This window comes from Aspergillus puulaauensis, chromosome 1 (genome assembly GCF_016861865.1).
Source record: "Aspergillus puulaauensis MK2 DNA, chromosome 1, nearly complete sequence".
Classification (NCBI taxonomy): Eukaryota; Fungi; Ascomycota; class Eurotiomycetes; order Eurotiales; family Aspergillaceae; genus Aspergillus; species Aspergillus puulaauensis.
In genome coordinates, this window is record NC_054857.1 from 3,852,789 (window position 1) to 3,880,218 (window position 27,430).

General features: G+C 51.1%; 8 protein-coding genes across 8 annotated transcripts; 4 read left to right on the top strand and 4 right to left on the bottom strand.

Annotated features, from left to right (window-relative positions):
• Nucleotides 1-35: 35 nt before the first annotated feature.
• APUU_11520A (uncharacterized protein) lies at nucleotides 36-2,111 on the bottom strand (the record flags this gene model as incomplete). The annotated part of the gene is made up of 1 exon (XM_041697620.1): nucleotides 36-2,111. One exon carries the CDS (start codon nucleotides 2,109-2,111, stop codon nucleotides 36-38), a length of 2,076 nt encoding a protein of 691 aa, XP_041550886.1.
• An 850-nt stretch (nucleotides 2,112-2,961) lies between these two features.
• Nucleotides 2,962-6,359, bottom strand: APUU_11521A (uncharacterized protein; the record flags this gene model as incomplete). Its single annotated transcript, XM_041697621.1, has 2 exons — nucleotides 2,962-6,038; nucleotides 6,101-6,359. The coding sequence occupies 2 exons, from the start codon at nucleotides 6,357-6,359 to the stop codon at nucleotides 2,962-2,964; spliced, it is 3,336 nt and encodes a 1,111-aa protein (XP_041550887.1).
• Nucleotides 6,360-7,996: 1,637 nt separating this feature from the next.
• APUU_11522S (bifunctional carbamoylphosphate synthetase/aspartate transcarbamylase) lies at nucleotides 7,997-14,899 on the top strand (the record flags this gene model as incomplete). Its single annotated transcript, XM_041697622.1, has 3 exons — nucleotides 7,997-8,714; nucleotides 8,780-14,763; nucleotides 14,843-14,899. 3 exons carry the CDS (start codon nucleotides 7,997-7,999, stop codon nucleotides 14,897-14,899), a joined length of 6,759 nt encoding a protein of 2,252 aa, XP_041550888.1.
• A 1,116-nt stretch (nucleotides 14,900-16,015) lies between these two features.
• Nucleotides 16,016-17,586, bottom strand: APUU_11523A (CFEM domain-containing protein; the record flags this gene model as incomplete). The annotated part of the gene is made up of 8 exons (XM_041697623.1): nucleotides 16,016-16,305; nucleotides 16,386-16,453; nucleotides 16,510-16,892; nucleotides 16,940-17,007; nucleotides 17,064-17,100; nucleotides 17,146-17,324; nucleotides 17,376-17,511; nucleotides 17,563-17,586. The coding sequence occupies 8 exons, from the start codon at nucleotides 17,584-17,586 to the stop codon at nucleotides 16,016-16,018; spliced, it is 1,185 nt and encodes a 394-aa protein (XP_041550889.1).
• Nucleotides 17,587-18,915: 1,329 nt separating this feature from the next.
• APUU_11524S (putative histidine acid phosphatase) lies at nucleotides 18,916-21,019 on the top strand (the record flags this gene model as incomplete). The annotated part of the gene is made up of 9 exons (XM_041697624.1): nucleotides 18,916-19,084; nucleotides 19,307-19,375; nucleotides 19,425-19,558; nucleotides 19,611-19,729; nucleotides 19,783-19,890; nucleotides 19,938-20,308; nucleotides 20,361-20,590; nucleotides 20,639-20,759; nucleotides 20,814-21,019. The coding sequence occupies 9 exons, from the start codon at nucleotides 18,916-18,918 to the stop codon at nucleotides 21,017-21,019; spliced, it is 1,527 nt and encodes a 508-aa protein (XP_041550890.1).
• A 298-nt stretch (nucleotides 21,020-21,317) lies between these two features.
• On the top strand, nucleotides 21,318-22,400 carry APUU_11525S (uncharacterized protein; the record flags this gene model as incomplete). Its single annotated transcript, XM_041697625.1, has 1 exon — nucleotides 21,318-22,400. The coding sequence occupies one exon, from the start codon at nucleotides 21,318-21,320 to the stop codon at nucleotides 22,398-22,400; it is 1,083 nt and encodes a 360-aa protein (XP_041550891.1).
• Nucleotides 22,401-22,523: 123 nt separating this feature from the next.
• Nucleotides 22,524-24,243, bottom strand: APUU_11526A (acyl-CoA synthetase; the record flags this gene model as incomplete). Its single annotated transcript, XM_041697626.1, has 3 exons — nucleotides 22,524-22,688; nucleotides 22,753-23,894; nucleotides 23,952-24,243. 3 exons carry the CDS (start codon nucleotides 24,241-24,243, stop codon nucleotides 22,524-22,526), a joined length of 1,599 nt encoding a protein of 532 aa, XP_041550892.1.
• A 632-nt stretch (nucleotides 24,244-24,875) lies between these two features.
• APUU_11527S (putative ABC transporter) lies at nucleotides 24,876-27,207 on the top strand (the record flags this gene model as incomplete). The annotated part of the gene is made up of 2 exons (XM_041697627.1): nucleotides 24,876-25,599; nucleotides 25,655-27,207. The coding sequence occupies 2 exons, from the start codon at nucleotides 24,876-24,878 to the stop codon at nucleotides 27,205-27,207; spliced, it is 2,277 nt and encodes a 758-aa protein (XP_041550893.1).
• Between the last annotated feature and the right edge of the window lie 223 nt (nucleotides 27,208-27,430).

Below are 27,430 nucleotides of genomic sequence, written 5' to 3' on the forward strand. Positions count from 1 at the left end.
CTCTTTTTGAAACCATGTACAGGTAATGCATTGACTCATGCAGCCGCTCTCTTCCCCCTTATTAGAATATTCTGCACCTTGCCCTCGTCCAGGTCCATCTCTTCGAATTCACTGAACTCAGTGATATCGGCATGGTCAATAACAACAGTATCGTCACTATCGCTGTCGCTGTCAAATGAGACATCGTCGACGTCATCTGCAGATGAGTCCAACGCAAAGGAAAGCTCATCATCGACCTTCTGGAAATCTGAAGGGTCGACTACATTCGCGTTGCCTGTCTCTGACATGACTTCTGAGTTGATGGATACGACTTCACTTGCAAAGCCCTCAGTGGCTCTATGCGATGCGCCATGGACTGTGCTCTCGAGAAGTGACATAACAGATGGGGCAGTTGATGGTGCAGCACTCCCGGTATGAATAGAGGGTCCTGGAGCAGAAAACCCGTCTGTTTCGGCAAGTGGTATCTGGTCTGCGTAGACCCCTCCGGAGCCATCATCACAGCCTCCGGCCCATAAAGGAAGGAATCTGTACTCGTTTTCTGTAAGAAGTGTGAGGGTATCCGTTAGGTCGTAGGACATCACAGGTCGACCGGGCGCTATCATTTCCCTGGCAAATGCTGAAATGTATTGCTGAACTTCTATGACAAATGTGGACAGCGAGAAATATCCCTCGGACACGAATTCGTCCCCGTCAGGTTGGGTCGCATGGTTGCCAGCCCGGTCGTTTGGCTCTGCAGCCGGAAAAAGGCCGCAAAGACCATTGAATGCCCGCATCTTGCGACGCAGCTCTGCAACTGTTACATATCTGACAAGTGCGTTGTGCTGATCTCGAAAGGCACCCATGTATCCACCCATCTTAGCAAGGGAACAGTCTCTAGGTGGACCAATATCCTTTTCACCATCGTGTTCGTCAAGCTTTCTTTCACTGAGAATCACCCAGAATGTTCTTGTCATTATGTGCGCCATGAAAGGCATGGAGCTGTAGGCGTTCAGATAGTCCCTTGTAGGGTAATCCCCGCTCGGCTCAAGTTTGCATTTGTTTGAGAGCCAACTTATGGACTCCAGAGAAAGTACCATGAAAATAGTAGCCCGCACCCAGTCTTTCAAGGCCGCGATGAGGTCTTCCACTATTTCCCCCTCTGGCGGACCATACGGCGAGTAAAAAACTCGTCGAAACTGATGTAAACTCTTCATCCAGTGCATATCGGCCCCGGCTAGTTCGACGAATTTCTCAAAGATACGACCCAAAAATAATTCACCAGCATATTGCACTCGCTGCACATCATCGTCGTCCAACATTTCTCGAGGTCGTCCATGGACAGTGGTAGTCTGTTGTTGCTTGGGAATGGGAGTCCTGGAGTTGCGCAGAAGGAGCAATGCCTCTTCTCCAACTAGAACGCAAAATGCGTCTTGTAGAAGGTAGTCACACTGAATTCCCTTCGCGAGTCGATAGGCGATTTCCGGATGAAGCTCAATAAAACGTTTGTTCTCACCTTCATACATCCACAACGTAACTCGCATGCTGATATCCGTCCGGGTTGAAATTTCGTACAGCTTTGCGACAGCAAAGAATGTCCAGAGTTTGCATGGGGTATCGAGTGTTGGATTAAGTCCTTCCAACACCTGCAGGACGTGGACAATACCCGCACGGTGCCTCGCGGGCGAGTACTCGGCTGGATAGCCAGAATGGTCTTTATCGTCGCCGTCACCATCAGATGAATGTATATCTACCCCAGAAACACACTGGGGAGGGAGATGCCAGCGATCCCGCGCGTCAGCCCATGTCCTGATACCAAGCGGGCAGGATAACTCGGTCAAGTGGAGGACTGCATCATCCTCTGTCGAGGGAGGAGTGAGGTCAATTATGTACTTTATTCCCTCGGGTAGTCCTCCACGATGCTTGATGTTTCGCTCTTGTAATTTTGGATCGAAGAACTGTTTGAGTATTTCAGAACCTGTTCCCAACAGCTTCCAGCTATGAATTCTATGGCCGATAGACTGGGCACAACTGGGCTGCAAGGACCAGGCTGGTTTGTAGGACGGGGGGTCAATGAAAGCCAGTGTGTCGGCATCTTCAAAAAAGAGGATATCTTCAAGTTCCGAAACACTCATGATAGTCAAACAACCCTTGCTGAGCAGAGGCTGGCTGTAGGATCCGGTATACCAAGATGGACTAGTGGGGCAGAGGTATTGTGAGGCTCAAATAGCGGGGAGAGTAAGCGAAACAACGGTTTGAGCAGGATCACAGAAGATATCAAGGCTGAGCTGATGGTCTTTGATGGCTGATGAAGAGGATGAAGGATGAGAAAAGTTGGAGATGCAGATGAGGCTGAGTGGTTGGTTGGTTGATTGACACGGTGCCCGGCGGGAGCTGGAAGTGTTCTTGACCGATCGATCTTCTCCAGGTGAGCCGGCCTGCAGGGAGCTCTCCCAGTTGAGTAACACATCAGGCTGCTCCCTGTTTTCATGTGACTCGATCCTATATTGTTTCTTCTTGTTTTCTTCTGGATCTCTGGTTTCAGTGACTGGCTTGTGCGGCTCTATTAGGAATAACATCAAAGATAACAATATATACTTCATTTTACATCCATTTGCACCATTTGCAACCTCCACATGAACCTGTGAGGACTTGGCAATCTACTCTATGAAGTGGAATTCTTGTCTGCTTCTGTCGGGGCCACTCAGGAGCCGCACCAGCAGCATCGCTGATCTCTGGCTGGCTATTCAGATCAACTTTAGTCGGTCGGCGTATTCTGCTAAATTGAAGACGTGGATTCATGACTCTCATTAAACATACAGCATTATATCTTGTCGTCTAGCCTGAGACCGGTCTAGCAAAGCGATGTATAAACAATACTTGAAACAGCCGCCCAGTTCAATATACAACAGTAAAGAACAAAACGCTTGTGGTTCGCTGCATGGCAAAAAAAAGTAAAAGATGAAAGGAAAAACTAATAATCCATCATACATCATCGTCTTGGTTTGTCTCGGACTGATTCTCAGCCAGCGTCGGCTCCGTGGTTCGACTACCATCGCTCGTCTTGCTCTTCCGAGACCCGGGAGGTCTCCTCTTCTTTTCTGTGCGCCGTTTGTCTCGCTGGCCGGCCCGTTGCTCATCAGGTTGACTTTGGTTTCGGGTAGACCGGAGATCCTTCACTTCTCGAATCACCTCACGGAATCCTTCTTCGATATTGTTCATCCGAGCCAGCACAAGCTTGCTGAGCATATCCTGGCGTCTATTAGGGCTCCCGCTACGTCGGATACCGCCTGTCGCATAAGCCATTTGCGTGGTGAAGCTTGATGGTGCACCACCGACAAATCCGTTGGCAATTGCCTTACCATCTCCCAGGTCTGAGCCAAGACCCTCCAGTGCGGATGCTTCGTGGCGCCAGGAACCGTTACCAGGTCCCAGAAAGTTTCCAATGTTTGGTACAGACCTGGGGTTAGACCTAAATGGGCCTGCATTTGGGTTTCTGCCGTCATCCAGGCTGTGTCTTCTTTCTAGACCATTTCCGGGACCAGAAAACATGGAAAATGATTGACTCGGCATGATTCTCGGTACAGGTCGGATTGAGGGTGCTTCTGTATCGCTTTCTCCATCGTGGCTTGAAGATACGGGGTTGTATAAGATTGTAGCTCCAGAGGGGTTTCGCGAATGGTGTCGGGCGAGCCGAGTGGGGCTGTTTTTGCGAGACTTGCGTATTGCTGTAGAAGGGCGTGAGCTATAGAACTTTGGTGTGGCTTTACCCTTCGGCACAATCCTGGCCTCTGAATGATCATCGGAATCCTGGTGGTTCGATTCCTGTTCAGCCAAAGCGCGGTTGTCGTCACTTGTAAGTTCGTTGTCGCCTTCGATGTCTGTTTGACGCGAGAGGCGCCTTCTTCTCTGCGGTACGAAGTTTCGCCCATTACGCGGCGTAACAGGAGAAGAAATTGCGTGCGGCACAAGATCTTCAGGGTTTGAAGCAACTGACTCCGTGAAATTACGAAGACTTCGGGCCCCTTTTCGTCGAGGGGGTAAACGGCCCTTAGGCAACCGCTCGAGTCGATCGACTTCATCGGAATCTTGCTCATCGGGTGGATTAACTGGTCCGGACCCCATCTCTTGCATCCAGTTGTTCACAAGATGCTTGCTCTTTCTTTGAATGGCTCTAACAGGACTCCGGTTTGGGTTTCCGCGGAATGGTTGTCGGAACACTTCTTCAAGCGCGCGATCCTGTTGAAATGTGGCCACAGACGGTGCTCGAACGAATCGGGATACCCGGGTACTCAGAGCCCTTAATCGGTGCTGAGGTCCATCCTCAACTCTGGTTTCACCACGTAAAGGCGAATCAACAAGGTCGGTGGATTCAATCATTTGTGGGCAGAGAATCGTTTTCTCATAAGCACAGATGGTGAACAGAATTGGCATGTGTGTGATCTTTATTATGGTTCGGTTGAGGCGCACATACTGCCTGAAAGGAATCAACCATCGGAGAGGAGTTATTAACCAAGCAAAAATGTTCGTTGGTGCCACATAGGAGAAAAGCGCATCTGACTTGACCATCGAGATCGCATTAACAGCAAAGAGAAACTGATGTTCCTGGTTTGCATTCTGTACAATCCTCATAAACGAATTTGTAAGGACTGTGATCAGTATGGTGACCACGACAAAGTGACAAATGAAGAGAAACATCGTCAAGATTACCCTCCCCAGAAAATTATATTCGTCCCAAAGGGTCCATGCAGCAGGGGTAAATCCCATCAACATCTGAAACAAGGCATACGCGACTGATGCGGGAGATTGATCTTGGCCACTGCCGAAAGACAAGGTGAAAGCCACAAAAAAGCCGCTGCACGCAATGACGATCAGAACAAATACCGCCACCAGATCAGAGGCCATTATCCTGAATGCGATCAAGAGCTGAGAGAAATATCGATAGTGGTCCAGTATCGAGAACAACCGAGGGAACAGAAGGACTGCATTTGCAGCCAGGACATCGTATGCCCTCTCAGCAGCGGCCTCTTTATGAGTATACGGCATGAAAGCGCCGTAGAGGCGCATGCAGTAGTAACAGAACAGAAGGAAGAGAATTCCGAGATCGAAGATGTTCCAGAAGCTCATGAGATACAGGCTAAAGCCTTGTTCGTTAAAACCAACAATCTCGTCGAGCATAAACCCGGCACTCCAAAGCCAGAACACAACTTCCAGAGAAGATATTTCTATACTCCTCTCTTGTAGAACGGCAAGGAATAGTCCAAGGAGAACAGCGAAGGATAATGTGGAAAGGAATTGTCTGTATCGTGGCACTCGTAAACGGGAGAGCTTGAATAGCGAGGCATCACGTGGATCATAGAGCGTTACTGATCGCCGGAGACTTGATGTATCGGGCCATTTCTTTTTGCCTGAAGACCTCGCAGTGTTGTTGTTAGAGGTGGCACCGTAAGAAACCGGCACTCTCCCAAAGCGGGCCTGTGTGGATGAACGATGTGAACGATGTAGGCTGTCTGCAGCTGAGTGGAAAACGATTGTGCCCGCCCAAATGGCTTCCAGCTGTTTAACGACGAGGGGGTGAGACAGGAACCTTTTCGCTTGGGCCCGGATAGCAATTTCGAGACAAGAAATGCGAGCAGCACCAGGGCGTGATTTACTACCAGCCGTAGAAGTCCAGCCTGGTGTGCGGTAGACATTTCCATTTTCCCCAACTTTCTGGCCTTGGAGAGGATAAAAGTCGTAAGATAGAGCATCAATCAACTCGCGAGTAGTATACTCCCTGAGCAACTTGATGGCGAGAAGCTCGCTCACCATTGCTCTGGTCTGGTTTGTGCCACTGTTTCCTGGGTTCGAATGAATCTCCCTGTCGAATTGTAGGCAGTTCGTCATCAGCGCATAGAGTGTGGCCCGCGAAAAGTGCACTGTTTTTATTTTCTGCTGAATAGGTTTCACCAAGAACTGCGAAATCTGGGGCGAACGCAGCTGGTCCCAAGTCAACGTAGTTTCGCACCGCGAAACTATCAGGGACCGGATAGCATGTGTGATATCGTAGATCGGAAGGGCGTCTATAATAACAACAAGTCAATAAAATCCGTTCTTATTAATACCTGCGATAAGAAACCCTTACCTAGGTGAGGCGCTGAAAAAATCGGAAGCAGAGGGGATGACTCGATCGGAGCGTCCTCTTCTTCCCCGTCGGCATCCTCATCTTCGATACTCTCATCCTCAGCATCGTCGTCGTCAGTTCTATGTTCGCGAAGTCTGCTATATCCGCCATCTCCGCTCAACAACGGCCATCGGGACTGGTCGGCGGGGTCGGGTGAAGGGAATAGGGAGTTTTGCGCATACTCTCGTCGCTTCTTAGGGCGAAGGAGAGACGCAAACATGGTTGGTGCTCTCCTTGTAAATCAGCGACGAGTTGAGGTAATTATGTCAACGCATATTCAGGGAGAAGCCGTCGGTCTAAATGGGCGACACAACGAGTGAGAAGGTTGAAGAGTTTTTGAGCCAGAGGGCAGGTGACAACGGATATGTTCCGGGGCTGCTGGTGATTTGCTGGTTGAAATCACGCACGCTGTGGGTGGTGCAGCAAGAAAGGAGGGGGAGATCTTTTTTGTCAACTTGGAAGCTCTCCGAGGTGAAGCTGCAGGGCCGTTGCTTGGTGGCGGGACAAGACGCACGGGGCACGATCTGGGCTCCCAGATTCGCCGTACATGACGCTAAACCGACCAGGTCTTTATTTCAACAAGCCGCCCAGTGCGCGTTGACACTGGAATCTTGCAATTTAATCTTCTTGGACTCGTCGCCCAGTTTTAAATACTATAACTATATAAGTGGCACATCTCCCTAGCTTCTTCCGTTTGTGGTATTGTTATATCTACACCTGACCACTTATACTTGGGGTCATTGTTTATATATATTATCGATGCAACACCTCGGCAATACACCGATCGCTGGCCGATGGGCACATAAAAGTCTGGTTTCTCTAAATATTGGGGTGAGCCTTACTCGTATTTAATCGAGCCTCGGTTATTGAAGAAAATGCAGCTAATACTTCTACGGCAACTACGATCATAGTATTCAGAGCTTCTATCTTGATCCTCAAGGTAGCTGGGCTTCAGCTTGCCTGGTAGCTTGTTGGATCGGGATCCAGACCGACCGGCACGCAACTAAAACGCCGCCAACCCACGCCTGCGTTGTCTGCAGACTCCGGGCATGCATTCTTTCTCACCGCCTGCATCGATATTACTGCAAGCGTCGGCAAATACTCGTCGCTGATTTGTCGGGTAAACTTCCCTGACTCCGAGGGTCGCAGAACTGGATTCGATCCACGCTCTTCCCCTCAACCTTGGAACAATCCCACTTTTACGGTTGCCCTTTTCTGTTGAATTAAAGGACTCACCGGGGAGGAAATCGAAGTTTGCATTGTGCACTTTATCGGATTCTACGGCCTACTGCTGTATTTTGTAGTGTAGTGAAGATGGACAGTGAGGACTGAGGAGTAAGGAGGCACCAGCTACGAAATGAGGATGACAGCTGAGCTACCAGGAATGTGATCACGACGCGATCTCTTTTTATAGAACCTGTTCTTGATCCCCCGGCCCAGAGAGGAGTTCGAAAAACCCACACAGCAGCGACGTTATGTAATTCCATTGCAAAAATGGCACAAAAGCAGCTAAAACCGGAGAAAAAATTTCTACTATAAGCGGTCGCCCGTGGCAGAAATCCGCCGAAATATTCAAGTCGGTGAAGTAGTTGGCCAATTGGAGAGCTCGCCCTGCCCGCCATCCTCAAAATTTTTATTCTGCCATTCCAGCATTTCTCGCTCGTCCGAGTCCCTTCTCTCTTCTTCCTATATTCCTCCCCGTGCAGAAGCAGCAAACAAAGATACCCTTACTTGGTCCTCCATTGTTGCTCAAGGAGAGTTTTGGAGGCTGCTGATGCTACGGTAGAGTGAATACCCTGCTACACTGTCCTCGAGAGGACCATTTCCCCTCATTCCCCCACCACACGATCGCCGACAATGTCTGAGACCGTCGGCCACGAGGAGCCGGCTCTTCCCTCGAGCCCCCAGGCTGGAGGTGCCGTTGCCTACAACCCCATTAGCAAGGAATTGCAACCACTTCCCTCAGTGGAGACCGCCAATGGCGCTGTCATTCCTCCCGCGTCCTCAGGAATCGAGGGCAGCACTGGGCGACAGTGTGTGCTCGAGCTTGAGGATGGCACGGTCTACCAGGGCTACAACTTTGGCGCTGAGAAGAGCGTAGCAGGAGAATTGGTCTTCCAGACCGGTATGGTCGGATACCCTGAATCCATCACGGATCCCTCCTACCGTGGCCAGATTCTCGTCGTTACTTTCCCTCTGGTGGGCAACTATGGTGTCCCATCGCGGGAGACCATGGATGAACTGCTGAAGACGTTACCAAAGTACTTCGAATCCACTCAGATTCACATTGCAGCACTGGTCGTTGCGACATATGCCGGGGAGAACTACTCTCACTTCCTTGCAGAGTCTTCATTGGGTCAGTGGCTCAAGGAGCAAGGTGTTCCTGCTATTCACGGGGTTGACACCCGTGCCCTCACTAAGCGTATTCGCCAGAATGGTAGTATGCTCGGTCGTATGCTGCTCCGCAAGGCCGACGTTGCGGAAAGCGATGCACCCTTGACCAAGGATACTTGGAAGTCATCCTTTGAACAGATTGACTGGGTTGACCCCAACACCAAGAACCTCGTTGACGAAGGTGAGTTGTTATACCGTAATATGGTTTGACTTGGCAGGACATTCTCTGACTTGTGCCATTTTTAGTATCTATTAGCGAACCGAAACTGTTCTCGCCCCCGGAGAACGTCGCTCTCAAGCACCCCTCCGGCCGTCCTATCCGTGTTCTCTGCCTGGATGTCGGTCTCAAGTTCAACCAGCTGCGCTGCTTACTCGCCCGCGGTGTTGAGGTTCTCGTTGTTCCTTGGGACTACGACTTTCCCACGCTTGCCGGCAAAGACTACGATGGTCTTTTCGTCTCGAACGGTCCTGGTGACCCAGCTACCCTTTCTACGACAGTTAACAACCTGGCGAAGACCATGAAGGAGGCGAGAACTCCTATCTTTGGTATCTGCCTTGGACACCAACTTATCGCTCGTTCAGTTGGTGCCCAGACATCGAAGATGAAGTTCGGTAACCGTGGCCACAACATCCCCTGCACCAGCATGGTGAGTGGAAAGTGCCACATCACCTCGCAAAATCACGGTTACGCTGTCGACTCTTCCACTCTCCCAAGTGATTGGCAGGAATTATTCGTCAACGCCAACGATGGCAGCAACGAAGGTATCCGGCACGTTAGCCGACCTTACTTCAGTGTCCAATTCCACCCTGAAAGCACCCCCGGTCCCAGGGACACGGAATACCTCTTCGATGTTTTCATCAACGCTATCAAGGACACTATCGCCTCACCTGACTCCCTCCAGAAGCCTGTCAACTTCCCAGGCGGCACTATTGCTGAAAACGCCAAGCTTGCCCCCCGTGTCTCGGTTAAGAAGGTCCTAATTCTGGGCAGTGGTGGCTTGAGTATTGGACAAGCTGGAGAGTTTGATTACTCTGGAAGTCAAGCTATCAAGGCTTTGAAGGAGGAAGGAATCTACACCATCCTTATTAACCCCAACATTGCGACCATCCAAACCTCCAAGGGTCTGGCGGACAAGGTGTACTTCCTACCGGTTAACGCCGACTTTGTGCGCAAAGTCATCAAGCACGAGAGACCTGACGCCATTTACGTTACTTTCGGTGGCCAGACTGCCCTTCAGGTCGGCATCCAGCTCAAGGATGAATTCGAGTCACTTGGTGTCAAGGTCCTAGGTACACCCATCGACACCATTATCACGACGGAGGATCGTGAACTCTTCGCGCGCAGTATGGACTCCATTAACGAGAAGTGCGCCAAGTCGGCCTCTGCTTCTAGCATTGAGGAGGCCCTCGGAGTAGTCGAAGCCATCGGCTTCCCTGTCATCGTCCGTGCTGCATACGCACTCGGTGGTCTTGGCAGTGGTTTCGCCGACAACATGGATGAATTGAAGGACCTTTGCACTAAGGCCTTCGCTGCCAGCCCTCAGGTGCTGATCGAAAGGAGTATGAAGGGTTGGAAGGAAATCGAGTACGAAGTTGTTCGTGATGCTAGAGACAACTGTATCACTGTCTGCAACATGGAGAACTTTGACCCTCTTGGTATCCATACCGGTGACTCCATTGTTGTTGCCCCCTCGCAAACACTTTCCGACGAGGATTATAACATGCTGCGTACGACAGCTGTCAACGTAATTCGTCACCTTGGGGTTGTTGGAGAATGCAATATCCAATACGCTCTGAACCCTTTCTCCAAGGAGTACTGCATTATTGAAGTCAATGCCCGTCTGTCTCGGTCTTCTGCTCTTGCTTCCAAGGCTACTGGTTACCCTCTTGCTTTCATCGCTGCCAAGCTTGGATTGGGTATCCCGCTCAATGAAATTAAGAACTCCGTCACGAAAGTTACCTGTGCCTGCTTCGAGCCCTCCCTTGACTACTGTGTGGTGAAGATCCCTCGCTGGGATTTGAAGAAGTTCACCCGTGTCTCTACACAGCTTGGCTCTTCCATGAAGAGTGTTGGTGAGGTCATGGCCATTGGTCGAACCTTCGAAGAAGCCATCCAGAAAGCTATTCGATCTGTGGATTTCCACAATTTCGGATTCAACGAAACCAACGCTCTCATGTCTATCAAGGGTGAACTGCAAACTCCTTCTGACCAGCGTCTTTTCGCCATCGCAAACGCCATGGCTGCTGGATACAGTGTTGATGACATTTGGGAACTCACCAGCATCGACAAGTGGTTCCTCAGCAGACTTAAGGGTCTCAGTGACTTCGGAAAGTTCATGACGACTCTCAACTCTAGCACCGTCACTCCCACACTTCTGCGAAAGGCCAAGCAGCTCGGTTTCTCTGACCGCCAGCTCGCCAAGTTCCTTAGTTCGAACGAGCTTGCTATTAGACGGTTGCGCGTGGAGGCTGGCATTGCACCCATCGTTAAGCAGATTGATACAGTTGCTGCTGAGTTCCCTTCGGTGACCAACTACCTGTACCTTACCTACAACGCTTCCGAGCACGATGTCAAATTCGACGACCATGGTATCATGGTTTTGGGATCTGGTGTTTACCGTATCGGTTCTTCGGTCGAGTTCGATTGGTGCTCTGTGAGAACCATCCGTACCCTTCGCGAGCAGGGCCACAAGACTGTCATGGTCAACTACAACCCCGAAACTGTCAGTACCGACTATGACGAGGCTGATCGGCTGTATTTCGAAAACATCAACCTGGAAACGGTTCTCGACATTTACCAGCTCGAGTCTTCCGGCGGTGTGGTCATTTCCATGGGTGGTCAAACCCCCAACAACATCGCCCTTCCGCTCCACCGCCTCAACGTCCGCATTCTTGGTACTTCGCCTGAGATGATTGACGGCGCTGAGAACCGATACAAATTCTCCCGCATGCTTGACCGTATTGGTGTCGACCAACCATCATGGAAGGAGCTTACCAGCATTGAGGAGGCGACTGACTTCTGTAACAAGGTTGGCTACCCAGTGCTTGTTCGTCCTTCCTATGTGCTGTCAGGTGCTGCCATGAACACCGTCTATTCTGAGCACGATCTGGCAAGCTATCTCAACCAAGCCGCGGATGTTTCCCGCGATCACCCTGTCGTTATCACCAAGTACATTGAGAACGCGAAGGAAATTGAGATGGATGCTGTGGCCCGCAACGGTGTCATGGTTGGACATTTCATTTCCGAGCACGTGGAGAACGCCGGTGTCCACTCTGGTGACGCTACCTTGATCATGCCTCCCCAGGACTTGGATCCTGAGACTGTTCGACGCATTGAAGAGGCGACCCGCAAGATCGGAAACGCCCTGAACGTCACTGGTCCTTACAACATCCAGTTCATTGCCAAGGACAACGACATTAAGGTTATTGAGTGCAATGTCAGAGCTTCTCGTTCCTTCCCATTCGTGTCCAAGGTCATGGGTGTCGACCTTATTGAGATGGCTACCAAGGCGATGATTGGTGCTCCTTTCGCTGAATACCCCCCTGTCTCCGTCCCCAAGGACTACGTTGGTGTGAAGGTTCCCCAGTTCTCGTTCTCCCGACTTTCTGGAGCAGACCCTGTTTTGGGTGTTGAGATGGCCTCCACCGGAGAAGTTGCTTCATTTGGTCGCGACAAGTACGAGGCTTACCTGAAGGCTCTGCTGTCCACTGGGTTCCGTCTGCCAAAGCGCAACATTTTGCTGTCCATTGGTTCCTACAAGGAGAAGATGGAGATGCTGCCGTCTATCAGCAAGCTCCGTGATGTCGGCTTCGAGCTTTTCGCCACGTCCGGCACTGCGGACTTCTTGAAGGAGCACGGTGTTCCCGTGAAGTATTTGGAAATCCTTCCTGGTGAGGAAGAGGACGTCAAGTCCGAGTACTCGCTCACTCAGCACTTGGCAAACAACCTCATTGATCTGTACATCAACTTGCCATCCAACAACAGATTCCGACGACCTGCCAACTACATGAGTAAGGGTTACCGCACCCGTCGTATGGCTGTGGATTATCAGACCCCCCTGGTGACGAACGTCAAGAACGCGAAAATCCTGATTGAGGCTATCGCTCGTCACTTCGCCCTTAACGTGCAGACTATTGACTACCAGACCAGCCACCGCACCATCATCCTCCCTGGCCTCATCAACATTGGAGCCTTCGTCCCTGGTCTCGGAAACGCTGACTCCAAGGACTTCGAGACCGTGACCAAGGCTTCGATTGCTGCAGGTTTCAGCATGGTGCGTGTCATGCCCGTGGGTGTCAAGTCTTCCATCACGGACACTCGCACCCTGAAGGTGGTCCAGCAGAACGCTGCCAAGAGCTCGTACTGCGATTACAACTTCTCCGTTGTGGCAACCTCCACCAACTCTGCCGAGATTGGGCAACTCACCGGAGAAGTTGGATCTCTTTTCATCCCCTTCAACCACCTGTCTGGTAACATCAGCAAGGTCGCTGCTGTCACCAGCCACTTCGGCGCTTGGCCATCAAACAAGCCCATCATCACTGATGCCAAGTCCACAGATCTTGCCTCCGTCTTGCTGTTGGCAAGCCTGCACAGCCGCAACATCCACGTCATGAGCGTCACCTCCAAGGAGGACATAAGGCTCATTGCGCTCAGCAAGGAGAAGGGTCTTAAGGTGACTTGCGATGTTTCGATCTACTGCCTCTTCCTTTCTCGGGATGACTTCCCTGCGGCTGGCTCCTTGCCAACTGCCGAGGACCAGAAGGCACTGTGGGAGCACCTCAGTACCATCGATATCTTCTCTATCGGCAGCATTCCGTTCCAGATTGCTGGCGAGAAGGCATCTCCTGCCGCCGGTATTGCCGAGGCCTTGCCCCTGCTCTTCACTGCTGTCTCTGAAGGTCGTTTGACCGTGGAAGACATCATTGCGCGACTTTATGAGAATCCCAAGAAGATCTTCGAGCTGCACGAACAGTCTGATAGCTCCGTTGAGATCGAAATTGACCGTCCTTACCTCTACCAGAGCACCGAGGCCTGGTCACCGTTCAACGGCAAGAGCGTCAAGGGGCTTGTTCAGCGCGTCAACTTCCAAGGAAAGACATCTTGCCTGGACGCTGCAATCACTCCCGATGCTGTTAAGGGTTCGGACATGTCCGGCCACAGGATCATGCCCACGTCTCCCTCTCTCAAGGCAGTCTCTCCACGTGTCGACACTACCGTAGACCGAAGACAGTCCATCACTGGCACTCCTAGCCGTCGCAGGCCCCTTGAGCAGTTCCCTGCTCCTAGTGTTAACGAACTTGGCCCTCCTTTGTACGCTCCTGTGCCTCGGGTTTCTTCGCCGCTGCTCCAGATGCTCTCTCGCTCCCCCTTCAAGCAAAAGCACGTGCTCTCTGTTAACCAGTTCAACCGAGCTGACCTGCACCTGCTCTTCACTGTGGCCCAAGAGATGCGTCTCGGAGTTCAACGTGAGGGCGTCTTGGATGTATTGAAGGGTCGCCTCCTCTGCACTCTCTTCTACGAGCCTTCTACTCGTACATCTGCTTCATTCGATGCTGCCATGCAGAGACTCGGAGGACGCACGATCGCCATCGCCACGGAGCACTCTTCAACCAAGAAGGGTGAGACTCTGCAGGACACCCTCCGCACCCTGGGCTGCTACGGAGATGCCGTTGTCTTGCGCCACCCCGACCCAGCCAGCACCGAGATTGCCGCTAAGTTCTCTCCTGTCCCGGTCATCAACGGCGGAAACGGCAGTGTCGAGCACCCAACCCAGGCCTTCCTTGACCTTTTCACCATCCGCGAGGAACTCGGAACTGTCGGTGGACTGACCATCACATTCACTGGTGACCTGAGATACGGACGCACTGTCCACTCTCTCATCAAACTACTCCAGTTCTACGATGTCCGTATCCAGCTCGTCGCACCCAAGGATCTGTCCCTGCCCTCCGAGATCCGCCAGCAAATCAAGGCAACCGGCCAGCTCCTTGACGAGTCCGACCAACTGACTCCCGAGATTGTGGCTCGCTCCGATGTCCTGTACTCCACCCGCGTGCAGAAGGAGCGATTCGCCGACCTCGAGCAGTACGAGCGCCTCAAGAACAGCTTTGTCATCAACAACGCTCTTCTCAAGCACGCCAAGAGCCACATGGTCGTGATGCACCCTCTGCCCAGAAATGCTGAAATCGCCGAGGAGGTTGATTTCGACCAGCGGGCAGCTTACTTCCGACAGGTGAGTTTTCATCCCCCTTTAAACCGAGACCGGCCCTGGCCGCTTTGTGATTTTTCCATGCTAACGTTGCAATTAACAGATGAGATACGGTCTCTACTGCCGTATGGCCCTTCTTGCATTGACAATGGCGCCTTAAACAACGCGTCTTATGTTTTAGGGGGCTTCAATCGTCTATGTTATTATTATTATAGATTTCCAGCGAGCAACTTCCTTCACGTGTTTCTTTCTTTTCTCCTCTCTGCGGAGAGGATAATTTCTTTACGTTTTATGCTGGATCGGCTCTCGATGTTTTATGTTTTCAAAAGTTATACAGTCTTATATACCTTTGTAGGACTGGCGAGGCAGACGTACTTTAAAAAGGCCCGCCAGGTAGATAGATGAATTCTCTTTCATGAACTTGATGACTCCATGATGTTTATGTTATGTTTATATTTATGTTTTGTGTATGGTTTTTGGTGCGTGTGTTGTGTGTTATGTGTGTTTTGTGTGTGTTTTGCGTGTGGCGTATGTCTGGCGTTTGTTTCCCCCCTCATGGTTTATCTTTGCTCTATTTCATTTCATTTTTTTTTTTTCATTTCTGCATCTGGGGCGCTTTGGAATTTGAAAGGAATCGGGACTGGGACTGGGACTGGGACTGGGACATATTTTTGGTGTTCGTGGACACTATTGCGGGTTGGTTCATTGGCGGCGTTTTGCAACGGCCGAATCTGGATCTGCCTTATACCTTACTGAACTGAACTGACCTTACACAATCATCTGACTATCAATTGATTGATAGCGACAGATGTATGAACCGATGTCATCGGGCTCATTTGTATCATTGTACAAACATAACAACCCTTTCGATCCACTACGGTGTACTGGAAACCAAACCCGCGGACTGACCAACAAATGGTCCAAGCACTAACGTTGAATTGCCGGTAGCATAACTTGCCCTGCAGTAGTGCAGTTGCACTGGGAGTTTTGTAGCCATTTTTGCCTGGCCTGATCTCTTGGTTTAACTGGGTTTTTCTTTTCTAATTTTATTCGAAATTGGGAGTTCACTTGGAGTTTGTACTCTAGTCAAGAGATTGATGACTGACTGCTCCATTGAACCTTGCATATCATGATAATATCCATACCAATACTAATACCAATACCGCCCAAAAAGTAAAATAACACAATGAAGTTAAAAAATTCAAAAAACCTCGTTAAAATCTTGTCATCACGATGTTCATAGTCATGGCAACTCAAAACAGAACCGAAATCAATCTTAAATCGGAAACCCATCCATCGACCGCTCATGCAGCAGGATAAACTCATCCTGCTCACGGGTCTTGGTTTTGTTATTGAAGACGACTATTTGCTGTCCCACAGTCGCTCTATCACCAGAACCGCCAACTCTGCCATCATTCGACAAGGAGGGATAGTTGTACGATGGCGGCTTTGGGTATAATTTTCTGTAGATTTTGTGAACGCAGGAGCGCATGCCGGGCATGCAGGCACAGATAATGGAGAGGTATACTTCGAGGAGCGACCAGATGCCGATTGGGACGAGGCTTTCTGTGGACAGATGCCGAGACTTGTTTAGCTAATTCGTTTCAGGTCTGAATGGGTATGGGGAGGGGAGGACATGAACATACTGGTGGGGTTTTCGTTCATGTTCAGGTTGATGGATGACACCAAGCGGATGATGGATATAACAGTGACTCTATGTACAGTCAGTATTTGCCATTTAAACAATCAGATGGATGCAAGAAGACATACACAATACCGACGGCAAACATAAGACAAATCCAGATCTTCTTGGACCAATTCATATTTAACCGTAGCAATGTCGGCATTGGGAGCACTATAATCACCAGGTCGAAAAAGATATTGGTGGATGCATGCGCCCAGAGTAAGTGCTGATGGTTTATACAGGTACCAATATGTTCAACGTCCCAAACATGCCAGAAGTAGCTGAGAGGCTGGCATGAGAGGACATTTGCAAGGAGCATGGCAATACCCCATGCTGTCATAACAGCGACAGCGGCCTTTGTAGCAATCTGGACCGTTTCCCCAGGGAAGAGACGAAGGTAAAGAAGAAGCATGGAAACTTTGCAGAGGGCAATACAGAGGACATATAGGACTTCGGTTATAAAGAATAGCTGGTGCTGTTAGTGGAGCAGAGAGGAGTTGTGGCTAGCTAACGTACGTGTAGGATCTGGGTTATGTTAGGGAATGGGAGAAGCCAAATATCCGTGCCGAGCCCAGCTTTCTTTACTATAAAACGAAGTCAGCGACGTCGAACCGGTAACAGGGTGGGAGGGACTACTTACAGAGGAACCCAACTGCTGTATCCGCAATCATATGAAGCTGGTTCGTTAGCTTTGCACATTATCCTGACGACGACACCCTTACCAGCGCTAGAAAAGCCACGATGTCGTCTAAACCAACATTCCCCCCCATAAGTCGACCAGCGATTCGGATGATAAAGGCGAGCGCAGACAAGGTTATCCCAGCAGTAAGGATTGGGGGATAAACCTCGTCATCGACTGTCACCGGGTAGTCGCATGCTGTATAGAGCAACTTGGATGCTGCTGCTTTTGGTCAGAGGAATTGATTGAACAGAGTCATGAGGGAAGGCATACTTAGGCCTTCCTTGATTGTGCAATTTTGCAAGCTGCAAGCCCCGAGCTGCGTGATGAGTTGCGTATCGAGGCAGATGCACTTGAGGTCGTTTATTGCACAACTTGTTGAAGGGATAATTTGGCCCAGGCATGCCCGCTAGAGCGTGTTCAGCTTGGATTGTGGGGATACAGTCTAAAGTCCACGTACCGCACATGATGGAAGTCCATCCATTGCTTTCCAGTTTCCTCAGGATGCACACGCTCACAGTGATGGGGAAAGGTGGATCGATCAAGGAGAAACCGAATAAGCTATATAAAGCCCACAGTCAAGGCGGCGAGCCCGTGCAGGAGCAACGTCAGTGCGGTTCTCAGATCCGATCCGCAGCAGCCCAAGAGGCTTAAAGTTCATCGTCACCTTCGCAGAGGTGGATCGCACCGTTAGTTGACCTTGGGAAAGCAGAAGGATTCCCAGGCTAACAGCTCCCCGCGGCGCCAACAAACACAGAACGCCTTGAGAAGGTGCAATCCGAAGATAGGCCGGCCAGTGACGGGGCTTCGATATTCGATGCAAGATCGAGAGGGAAGTGTGGAGATGGGGATGAGGTGCGCGAGACTGTTTCATATGGACGGTAGAGGGCCAGACCCTCGCTCTACGCCGACTGGCACTCGGAAATATCCTCCCGTGACGGTCTGGGGCACTGGATTCGCAATTGCGCTTCCAGTTGCGGGCAGGCGCAACTCTAATCTGTGTCTCTCTGCCCAAAGTTCGCCACAGCGAGGCCCATAGTGCCGGCTGGCTTCTGCAGTTGGTTAGGGTTGATTAGGGTTGAGACCGTTGGCCAGATAGAGTTGCCGCTACCCTCGTGAAGACCCTTTCTCCTGCCAGTATTTCTCGGTAGCTGCCCATTTTGGTCATCAGTTAGCCTGTTTCTGACTTTATAACGGATGCCTGACCAATTGGGTGCCTGCAACTGATCAGGTACTTTGTCTTTAACATTGGATGCTCGGGATATTGCGGATGCAGCCGACGTTTGCCCGATACTTTCCGCATCTGACAGATTGTAAATTTCCTAATTGGTATTAGCAGGAGCAAGACGAGGTGCATACGAAATACTCAGTGCTTCGTACCTCTGAAGGCTTAAAAGGAAAGTTTTGAGAATCGCCTGGAATTTCTTGATAAAATATCGATATTGAAGACCTCTGGTCATCGATACTGGTTGGTAGTCATAATTGTTGTTGAAGACAAAAGAGTTGGAATAAAGTAGGCAGAATCCCTTCGTCCATTCAACAACAACACCAAGTACGGCACCGTACAGCAGTGGTGAGTAGTGCTGAATCGATGAGAAGTGCGAAAGGAGATTCCCAGAGTACCACCAGTACTATAGGCACCACCTCTCAGTTAACATCGCCTTGCTATTCAATGAAATAGAATCTGGCAGACTCCCTGGGTTCTCCTGGGACCGCTGAACCGATCATATCTGCACCGCCTCGCTTTGCCTCGCTTCTATCGTGACAGCTTTTAAGGATCAATGATGGGACGGAAATTAAACCCATAAAGGGAATGGCAGACTGCAGCGACGGTGTTTACTACCAAGTTTCGCCGGACTCGACGGGCTTCATTTCGCCCAAGCCGCACGTGGTGGTTCCCCGGCGGCTGAACGGCGCATCTTCGAACGCTTTAATCTATTTCAACACCCCGGCCTTGAACGTCCCCTCCCTCGTCCGGATCTGTCAGCCATATATATTCTGTCTGTATATCGAGTGGAGTATGCTTTATTGCGATGGCTGATTCTCCCAGCCGGAGACGGCTTCTGGTCGATTTGATCTCTTAGTACCTATAAAAGGTCTCTGGACACTGTCCGGGATCCTCCAGCGAATTTATTGCTCTCAATTTCATCTAATACAATAGAAAGACGGAATGAAACAATCTCTGTTGTGGCTAATAAGCCTAGGCTCTACTAGCTATGCTGTTTCCTTTGATCCATTGGAGCATTTAGGTGCCAATTCGCCGTGGTTTGCCGGTATTTCGTCTCGGCTTCGTCAATAGAAAACATGCACTGAATCAAATAGGCCCGAATGCGAACAGAATATCCCCTGGTGTTCCTGAGGGATGCTCTGTCGACCAGGCCGTCTACGTCGTCCGCCACGGGAGCAGATACCCCGACTCTGGTGCATATGAGGAATGGCAGGCTTTGCACGAAGCGGTATGCTTGTCAAGGTTGGATTTCGACATTTAGATAGCTAATATTCTGTTAGATTCAATCGGCGCACTTCCGTGCTTCTGGACCTTTAGGTTTCCTCTCGGACTGGAAACCTGTCTTGAGCCACCCGGAGGAGCAAATCGCTCAAGTATCTATCACGGGTTATAAGGAACTGTGAGGACTCTGAACATTGCAACCTAAAACTGCCGGTTTTAATCCCGGTGTAGGTACAATCTAGGCGTTGATCTACGGTTCCGGTACCCAGCATTCTACACAGACAACACCCCATTCTTGCTCTGGGCCAACAAGTACCAGCGAACAGTCGATTCCGCGAGGTAATCCCGGCCCCTCTTATAATATGAGATAAGTTCTAATTAGACAGACTGTTTGCCCGTGGTTACCTTGGCCCTAATTCCTCATTTGCCGACATTTATGCCATCGATTCCAAGGCTACAGGAGCGGCAGGTAACTCTTTGGCTACCTCTGACCAGTGCCCCAACTTCGAAGACGCTAGCGGGGGAGACTATGGCACTACTTGGGACTCGATTTACCTGCCTCCTATCACGAAGCGATTGAACAAGTTGATCCATGGTAACCTGACACTCACCGACAACCAGGTCTCCATATTTCCTTATCTTTGCGGATTCGAGTCCCAGATTACTGGGAGCATTAGCCCATTCTGTGATGTCTTCACAGAGAAGGAAATCTTGGAATACGAATATCGCCAGGATTTACGATACTACTATGGCACTGGTAGGAATAAATGCTGCTCTTTGCTAAGAAATATGAATGACATTTTCTCTAGGTGCCGGTGCTGGCAAGAACATGACCGTCCAATACCCAATTCTTCAGGGCATTGTAAACCTTCTCAAGGAAGGCCCCGATGCCACCACCGAATCCAGCAGCGGCTCTGAGAGACTACCTCCTCTTATTGTGGCCTTTACTCATGACAACCAGATCAACGAGCTTGCGTCTATCCTCGGTGTCTTTGATAACCAGAAGCCGCTATCTGCAAAGAAAGTTGGCCACGATAGGGTAAGTCCATGCATAATCCGGTGGCATTTCATATCTAACTAGTCTTAGATTTACGTCAGTAGCCGCACCTCACCCATGAGGGGCACGATTGCATTCGAACGCCTGAACTGTAAAGCGAATGAGGGGAATTCAGCCAATGTGCGCATTCTACTCAACGACGCCGTTTATCGTAAGTGTCCTGTTTTATGTAATCCGACAACATAGCATTCTCTGACAAGTATAGCTATCCCATCATGTCGCTCGGGACCAGGAAGTAGCTGCCCCGTAGACGAGTACGCCGGATATGTTGCCAAACAGAAGCGCAAATATGGTTCTTATGCGTCTATTTGTGGCCTTGGAGAGGAAGAGTTGACCACGATTGGGGAAGATGAATCTGTCACTTTCTTCAAGAACTTGACACTTCCTTTCTTGAGTGTTGTTAAACCATGATGGCACTGTTAGTGTCCCTTCTGGTTGTAACCTATAATGTGTACAGTCCAAGTGAGCGCATGTGTGTTAATAGTAAATAATGAAGTTGTGACCAATACCAGCCTTCAATGAATGAGAGTACTACCTTGATATTCACCGAGCCATTCCCTGCCTGTCTTCTACAATAGTTGCCTGCAAAAGCTCTTTTTATCGTCTCCTGGAATCTCTCCCCCGGCTCTTTCCTCGCTTCTTTTCTCCCTCTATCCGTCTGCAACCATCCACCTACCTTTACACATCAACACATACTGTCATCTCCAAAATGACCTTCCTAGCCCCCATCCGTCAAAGGGCCCATCTCCTTGTCATAACAATCAAAGCAAAGCTCCTCCGAGCCCTAATACTCACCTATGCCCACCTGAGACCACACCAGAAGCCCACCCCCGACATCGTCGAATACATCCCAGCAACCTCCAACACAACAAAAACCAGCAAAGACCGAACCCGCAAAATCAAAACCTACATCTACCTCCCTCCAAAGCAGACGCCCTCGTCTTCCTCCTCAACACCAACACCAACACCAACACCAGATCCCTCCCCCTCCCCCGTCCTCATAACAGCCTGCGGCTCCGGCTTCATAATCCCAGGCCTCGGCCTCGACGACCCCTACTGCCACACGATCGCCACCAAAACCTCGCACGTCGTAATAGACATCGACTACCGCGTCGCGCCCGAGAACCCCTTCCCCAGCGCCATCAACGACGTAATCAGCGTCGTGAACTGGGTGCTCTCGCAGCCGGCGCGGTTCGACAAGTCCCGCATCTCGATCGGCGGCTTCAGTGCCGGAGGGAACATTGCTGCTAGCGTTGCGGCGAATTATTTCCCGCCCGGGACTTTTGCGGCTCTTGTGGGGTTTTATCCTGTTGTTGATGCGTCCCATAAGCCGGGAGAGAAGGTTCCTGTTCTTCCTGTTGAGGGATGGAGGGATGCGAATGGGAAGGGCAAGGGCAAGGGCAAGGGGAAGGACGGTGGGAGCCAGACGCCGAAGCCGCCATTGGGTGGGATGGGGTCTGTGCCGGATGGGCTTATGGTGTTTATGAGGGACTGTTATCTGGCTGGGGATGTGAGTGAGGGGCTGGTAAAAGACCCGAGGGTGTCGCCGGTGTATGCGGAAAAGGAAAGGTTTCCGTGCAGGGTTTGTTTTGTGACGTGTGAGTATGATGTGCTTGCGCGGGAGGCGGAGGAGCTGGCGGAGAGGATTAAGGAGCGGAGGGAGGTTGTTGTGCATCGCGTCAAGGGGTGTGGGCATGCGTTTGATAAGAATTGTAAGCCCGGGAGCGAGAGAGAGAAGGTGAGAGATCAGGTTTATGATATTGTTGCGGAATTTTTGAGGGGAGACGAGTAGTAATATACTGGGTATAGAGCGATGGACCGCGTAACCGAGAACCTGTTTATGAAATTGTTCTATATCTATTATACCTGAGTAGCAAGCGTGCTCTACTTATCTATCCATTTATCACCGGCTCTATTATGCCAGCTCGGGCCAGTATTTCTGTACGATTGTCTTCTTGTTCACCTTGCCCATAGCGTTGCGCTCAATTCCATCGACGATTTTCAGCACTGTGGGGATTTTATACGGTGCCATCTCCTCCTTCAGGCGCGAGCGGAGGGATTGTAGTTCTAGTGTCTCCGTCTGGTTTTTCATTAGTATATATACAGGGATAGATAGAATGAAGGGAAACAAAATAATAACTTACACCAGCTCTCTGCTTCACAACAGCAGCCACACGCTGTCCCCATTCCTCATCTGAAATACCCACAACGGCAACCTCCTGTACGTCATCTAGCGCAAGTAACTTCCTCTCCACCTCCAGGGCGGAGATCTTGTATCCACCAGACTTGATAATGTCCACAGACGCACGGCCCTGGATGAAATACGCCCCGTCCGCGTTCCGCTGCGCAACGTCGCCGGTCTTAAACCATCCGTCCTCGGTGAACTCCTTAGCCGTGTCCTCGAGTCGACGCCAGTACTCCAAAAACACGTTGTCGCCCTTCACCTCGATCATGCCGTCGACGTCGTCGGAGTCGACTACAGCGCCGGTCTCCTTGTCTGTGAGTCGGACCTGCACGCCTGGGAGCGGCCAGCCGACGCTACCGTCGATGCGCAGTTCCGGGTCAAGACCGCAGCTGAGGCCCATGCCGATTTCGGTCATGCCGTACCGCTCGAGGAGGGTTTGGCTGGTGATAGCGGCGAACTTGGTCTTGATGGGGGTTGGGAGAGCTGCGGAGCCGCTGACGAGGAGGCGGAGGGCTGCGGCGCCTTCGCGCGCGGCGTTCTCCTGCTTTGTGCCTCGGATGTGTGTCTCGAAGTAGTCGACGAGACGGGAGTAGATGGTAGGGACGGCGAAGAACATGGTGGAGGAGCCCTTGTCTTGCCAGCGAGACCAGATGACTGCGGGGTCGAATTTGGGGTGCATTTCGACAGTAGCGCCTCTGAGAAGGGTAGCGTATAGGCCGTTGATGATGCCGTGGATGTGGTGGAGTGGTAGGACGTGGATGAGGTGGTCGGAGGATTCATATTTCCATGCATGGATTAGGCATTGCGCCTGGAAGGTGATAATTTTGTGAGTAGTGACGCAGCCCTTTGGGTTGGAGGTTGTTCCAGAGGTGTAGATCATGAGCGCGCGACGTTCTGGGTAATAGAATGGCGAGAACTCGGGGACTTGCGCAGGTGAGGCGGTTCGCGCGAACGGCAAGAGGCTCATGAAGTGGCGTTCGGAGTTGGACTTGTCCTCGCGCAGTGGTGCCTCGAATTTCTCAAATGCCGGGTGGATAATGACTAGGGAGGGATCAGAGTCGCCGATCGTATACTGCAGCTCTCGGACAGGGTGAGATGTGCCTGGAATCTATCAATTGTCTGCTTGTTGTAAACATCACGACCGGCGGGGCTACATACAGAGGGGCACGCACACGCCGCCAGCGGCCCAGACGGCCCATTGCGTTACGACATAGTCATATCCATTGGGGACTAAGAAAGCGACTCTTCCCTCTTTGAGGTCTCCAGCGTCAGTGAGGTCTAATTCCTTAAGGATGGTCTGCTTCAATGTCGCTGTGTCGGCGAGCAGCTGGGCGAAGGTGAATTGCTGGTCCTTGGTGGGGTCGATAACGGCAATTTTCTCAGGATTGGCCTGCGCATGCTTCCTTGCTTCGAGGAAGAGCGGGAGAGAAGGGAGAGTTTCGAGCGACATGGTTGCTGGCAGGGGCGCGGGTTGTGAATAATAATGCGGAGGGAGAAATGCAATGCGGATGATGAGGGGCAGGGGGACAGCCCAGTCCGCAGATCGGCAGGGCACTGCAAGCCGCCACGGAAACTAAAGACTGGGGCAGTCGACGACTCGACGCTGGGTCGGCAAAGACTCGGGGTTCATGGGATGCTGAAGATGTGATGTGGCAGTGCACTGAGAGACAGGCAGCCACTTAGCTACTTAAATTCACAGATGCTTTGGATCGGCCAATTATCCATTTCCATGTCATTGCGACGTTTGTTGGACTTGCAACCGAAAATCCTTACTCTGGGAATTATACATACTCTGTACGGTACCTGGAGGCCCGCGCCCGGAGTTGGCACTTTGGTCCGAGAATGCGGAGAAGCCACCCACATCCAACACTCTATAATAGCATCCTGCTTCCTGAATATCAGACAATGCAATTGTCTCCTTCGCATCCTTCGTTTCTTTTTTCTGTTTACCAAGTACTGGTTCTTCCAAGCTGTTTGACTGCTGTGGCAAGCTGCACGTGATCACCGCCTCGGAATTAAGGCCGACACCGGACCTTTTTCAGATACCCGTCAAAGTCGCCGACGACGAGGACAGCTGCCCTCATGCCAATGATGTTGCGATTAGCGACGCCAAGGGCGAGACATTTTCGTCCCTGTTGCTTCCGGTCTCCATTTCGCAAAGTATCTTCCGCCGCACCGCCGCTCATTCGCATTCAAGACGCCACTTTCTACGAGAACTACCCAACCCCCGAAGATGAAGCAAAAGGCGTGAACCCACCGATCTTTTCTAACCTAAACTTCACTCTTCCGTCTTCGCCAGATGCGACCGGCAATCAGCATTGGGCTGTCATAGGCGCCCCCTCCCGAACCCAGTTCCTCGACGTTCTTCGCGGCCAACACATTTGTATCCCACCTTCCGGCCGCAGCTATCCGTGCCTGCTCACAGACGAAGTTGCGCAGAAGGACCCTCGATTACGGTACGCGGCGAATGCAGTTCAATATATTGGATTTAGTGGCGAGGGGTCGAGTGCCATTGGAGGCACGCGGGGCGCATACTTGAGTGCTCGATATGAGAGTCTGCGGGAGGAAACCGACTGGACTGTTGAACAGTACCTTAGAGGCCAGACTTCGCTCAATCCCTTGGATGAGGATAAGGGCGGCACGGTTCGTGACGAGGCTTTTCTATCGCAGGTTATTACCCAGTTGCGCTTGCAGGACCTGCTTGACATACCCGTTGCAAACCTGAGCAACGGCCAAACGAGACGGGCTCGGATCGCAAAGGCTCTGCTCGGAAGGCCGGAGCTTCTGCTCCTTGACGATCCTTTCAGTAAGTTATACCTCGCGGAGTTTAGATTCAGTTGAAACTAACCATATTATCCCAGTGGGACTTGACCCCGCGACAGTCAGAAGCATATCAGATCTCCTTCATCGGCTAGCGAGCGATTCTGATCCTCGATTGGTGCTATCTCTACGACCACAGGATACAATCCCGGACTGGATCACACATCTTCTTGTCATTGGAAGGGCGAACCGTATTCTCATGCAGGGAACACGGGAAGAGGCTGCGGATATGTTCTACGTATGGAAGTCGATGATGGGAAATCGGAAATACAATAGCGAAAAGCACAGGTCCCTAGTCCGTCAAGCTAGAGCCGACATGAGAGACGGTTATCTTGATAATCAGCTCATCTGGGATTTGCAGCTAATCTCACAGCGTGCTACAACACTCGCACTTAGTGTGGCAAAGGATGGCGAGCCTCTCATCGAAATGGATGGAGTTCGTGTGCAGTACGGGGACAAAGTTGCTCTAGGAGGTTGGAGTCAGGAAATCAAGAAAAACCCACAAGAAGGTCTACACTGGGTTGTCCGTCGTGGACAGCGATGGGCGGTTGTAGGACCCAACGGCTCCGGCAAGACGACTCTCCTCTCTCTCATCACCTCCGATCACCCACAAGCCTACGCCCTCCCCATCAAGCTCTTTGGCCGTTCTCGCCTTCCTGAGCCTGGCAAGCCGGGGATCTCAATCTTCGAACTGCAATCCCGCATCGGCCACTCCTCCCCCGAAATACACGCCTTTTTCCCCCGCCAACTCACAGTCCGCGAGGCAATTGAGTCAGCCTACGCAGAAACCTTCGTCTCCAAGCCCATCCTCAACCATGACCGCGATCTCGATATCTCCGCCGCCCTCCGTTTCTTCAAACAAGAACTAGATCCCAACTTCAACGTCGCCGAGAAAGAAGAACCGCCCAAGGTATTGATAGACCGCGCAAACTTCCCCAAGATGACTCGCACCTACAGAGGCCACACCCTCGCTCCCGACTACGACATTGAATACGCGGACACAACCACCTTCGGCCAACTCCCCACAGCTCAGCAACGCCTCATCCTTTTCCTCCGCGCCATAGTCCACAAACCAGACATTGTCATACTCGACGAACCCTTCTCCGGAATGTCCAGCTCCCTCCGCGACAAATGCATCCACTTCCTCGAAGTCGGCGAACTAGCTCCCCGCGCATCCACCGCGACTAGACGCTCCGGGTTAAAGAACACCTGGATCCGCGGCTACGTACCCGAGGGAGGCTGCGAGACATCCTCGCCTTCCACGCCCCCGCGGCACCAGGGTCTGTCCGACGACCAGGCCCTTATAATGATCAGCCATGTCCGCGAGGAAATCCCCGACATTGTGCGTCATTACATGCTTCTCCCATCTGCGCACGAGGACGACGAAACGGGGCTGGATTTCCGATTTGGGTACCTTAGGTCTCAGAGCTCGTTGAATCAGCAGAAGGTCTGGGATATGTTGTGGTCGCCTAAGGAGGAGTTTCAGGAAGGGGCTAGGAGGGCCTTTCACCGGTGGGAGGAGACCGAGACGGAGGATGGGGTGAGGAAGTTGAAGGATGTTGATGAAAATGTTTTTGACTGGCGGATTCTTTAATAAATTATATTTAGACTGTTTTTTGTATCATATGTCTGTTGAGCGGGATTAGTTGTCTTGGAGATTTATTTATGCATTTGGATAGATATAGCGGTTGAGATTATTAGAAGAAGAAAAAAAGATAACCGTATATAACATGACGAATCGTGTCGTAGAGTGATATAGCTACTCGCGCCTAGAAGTCTAGGAATACATTCAGAGCACACTACTATAATGTTTCATA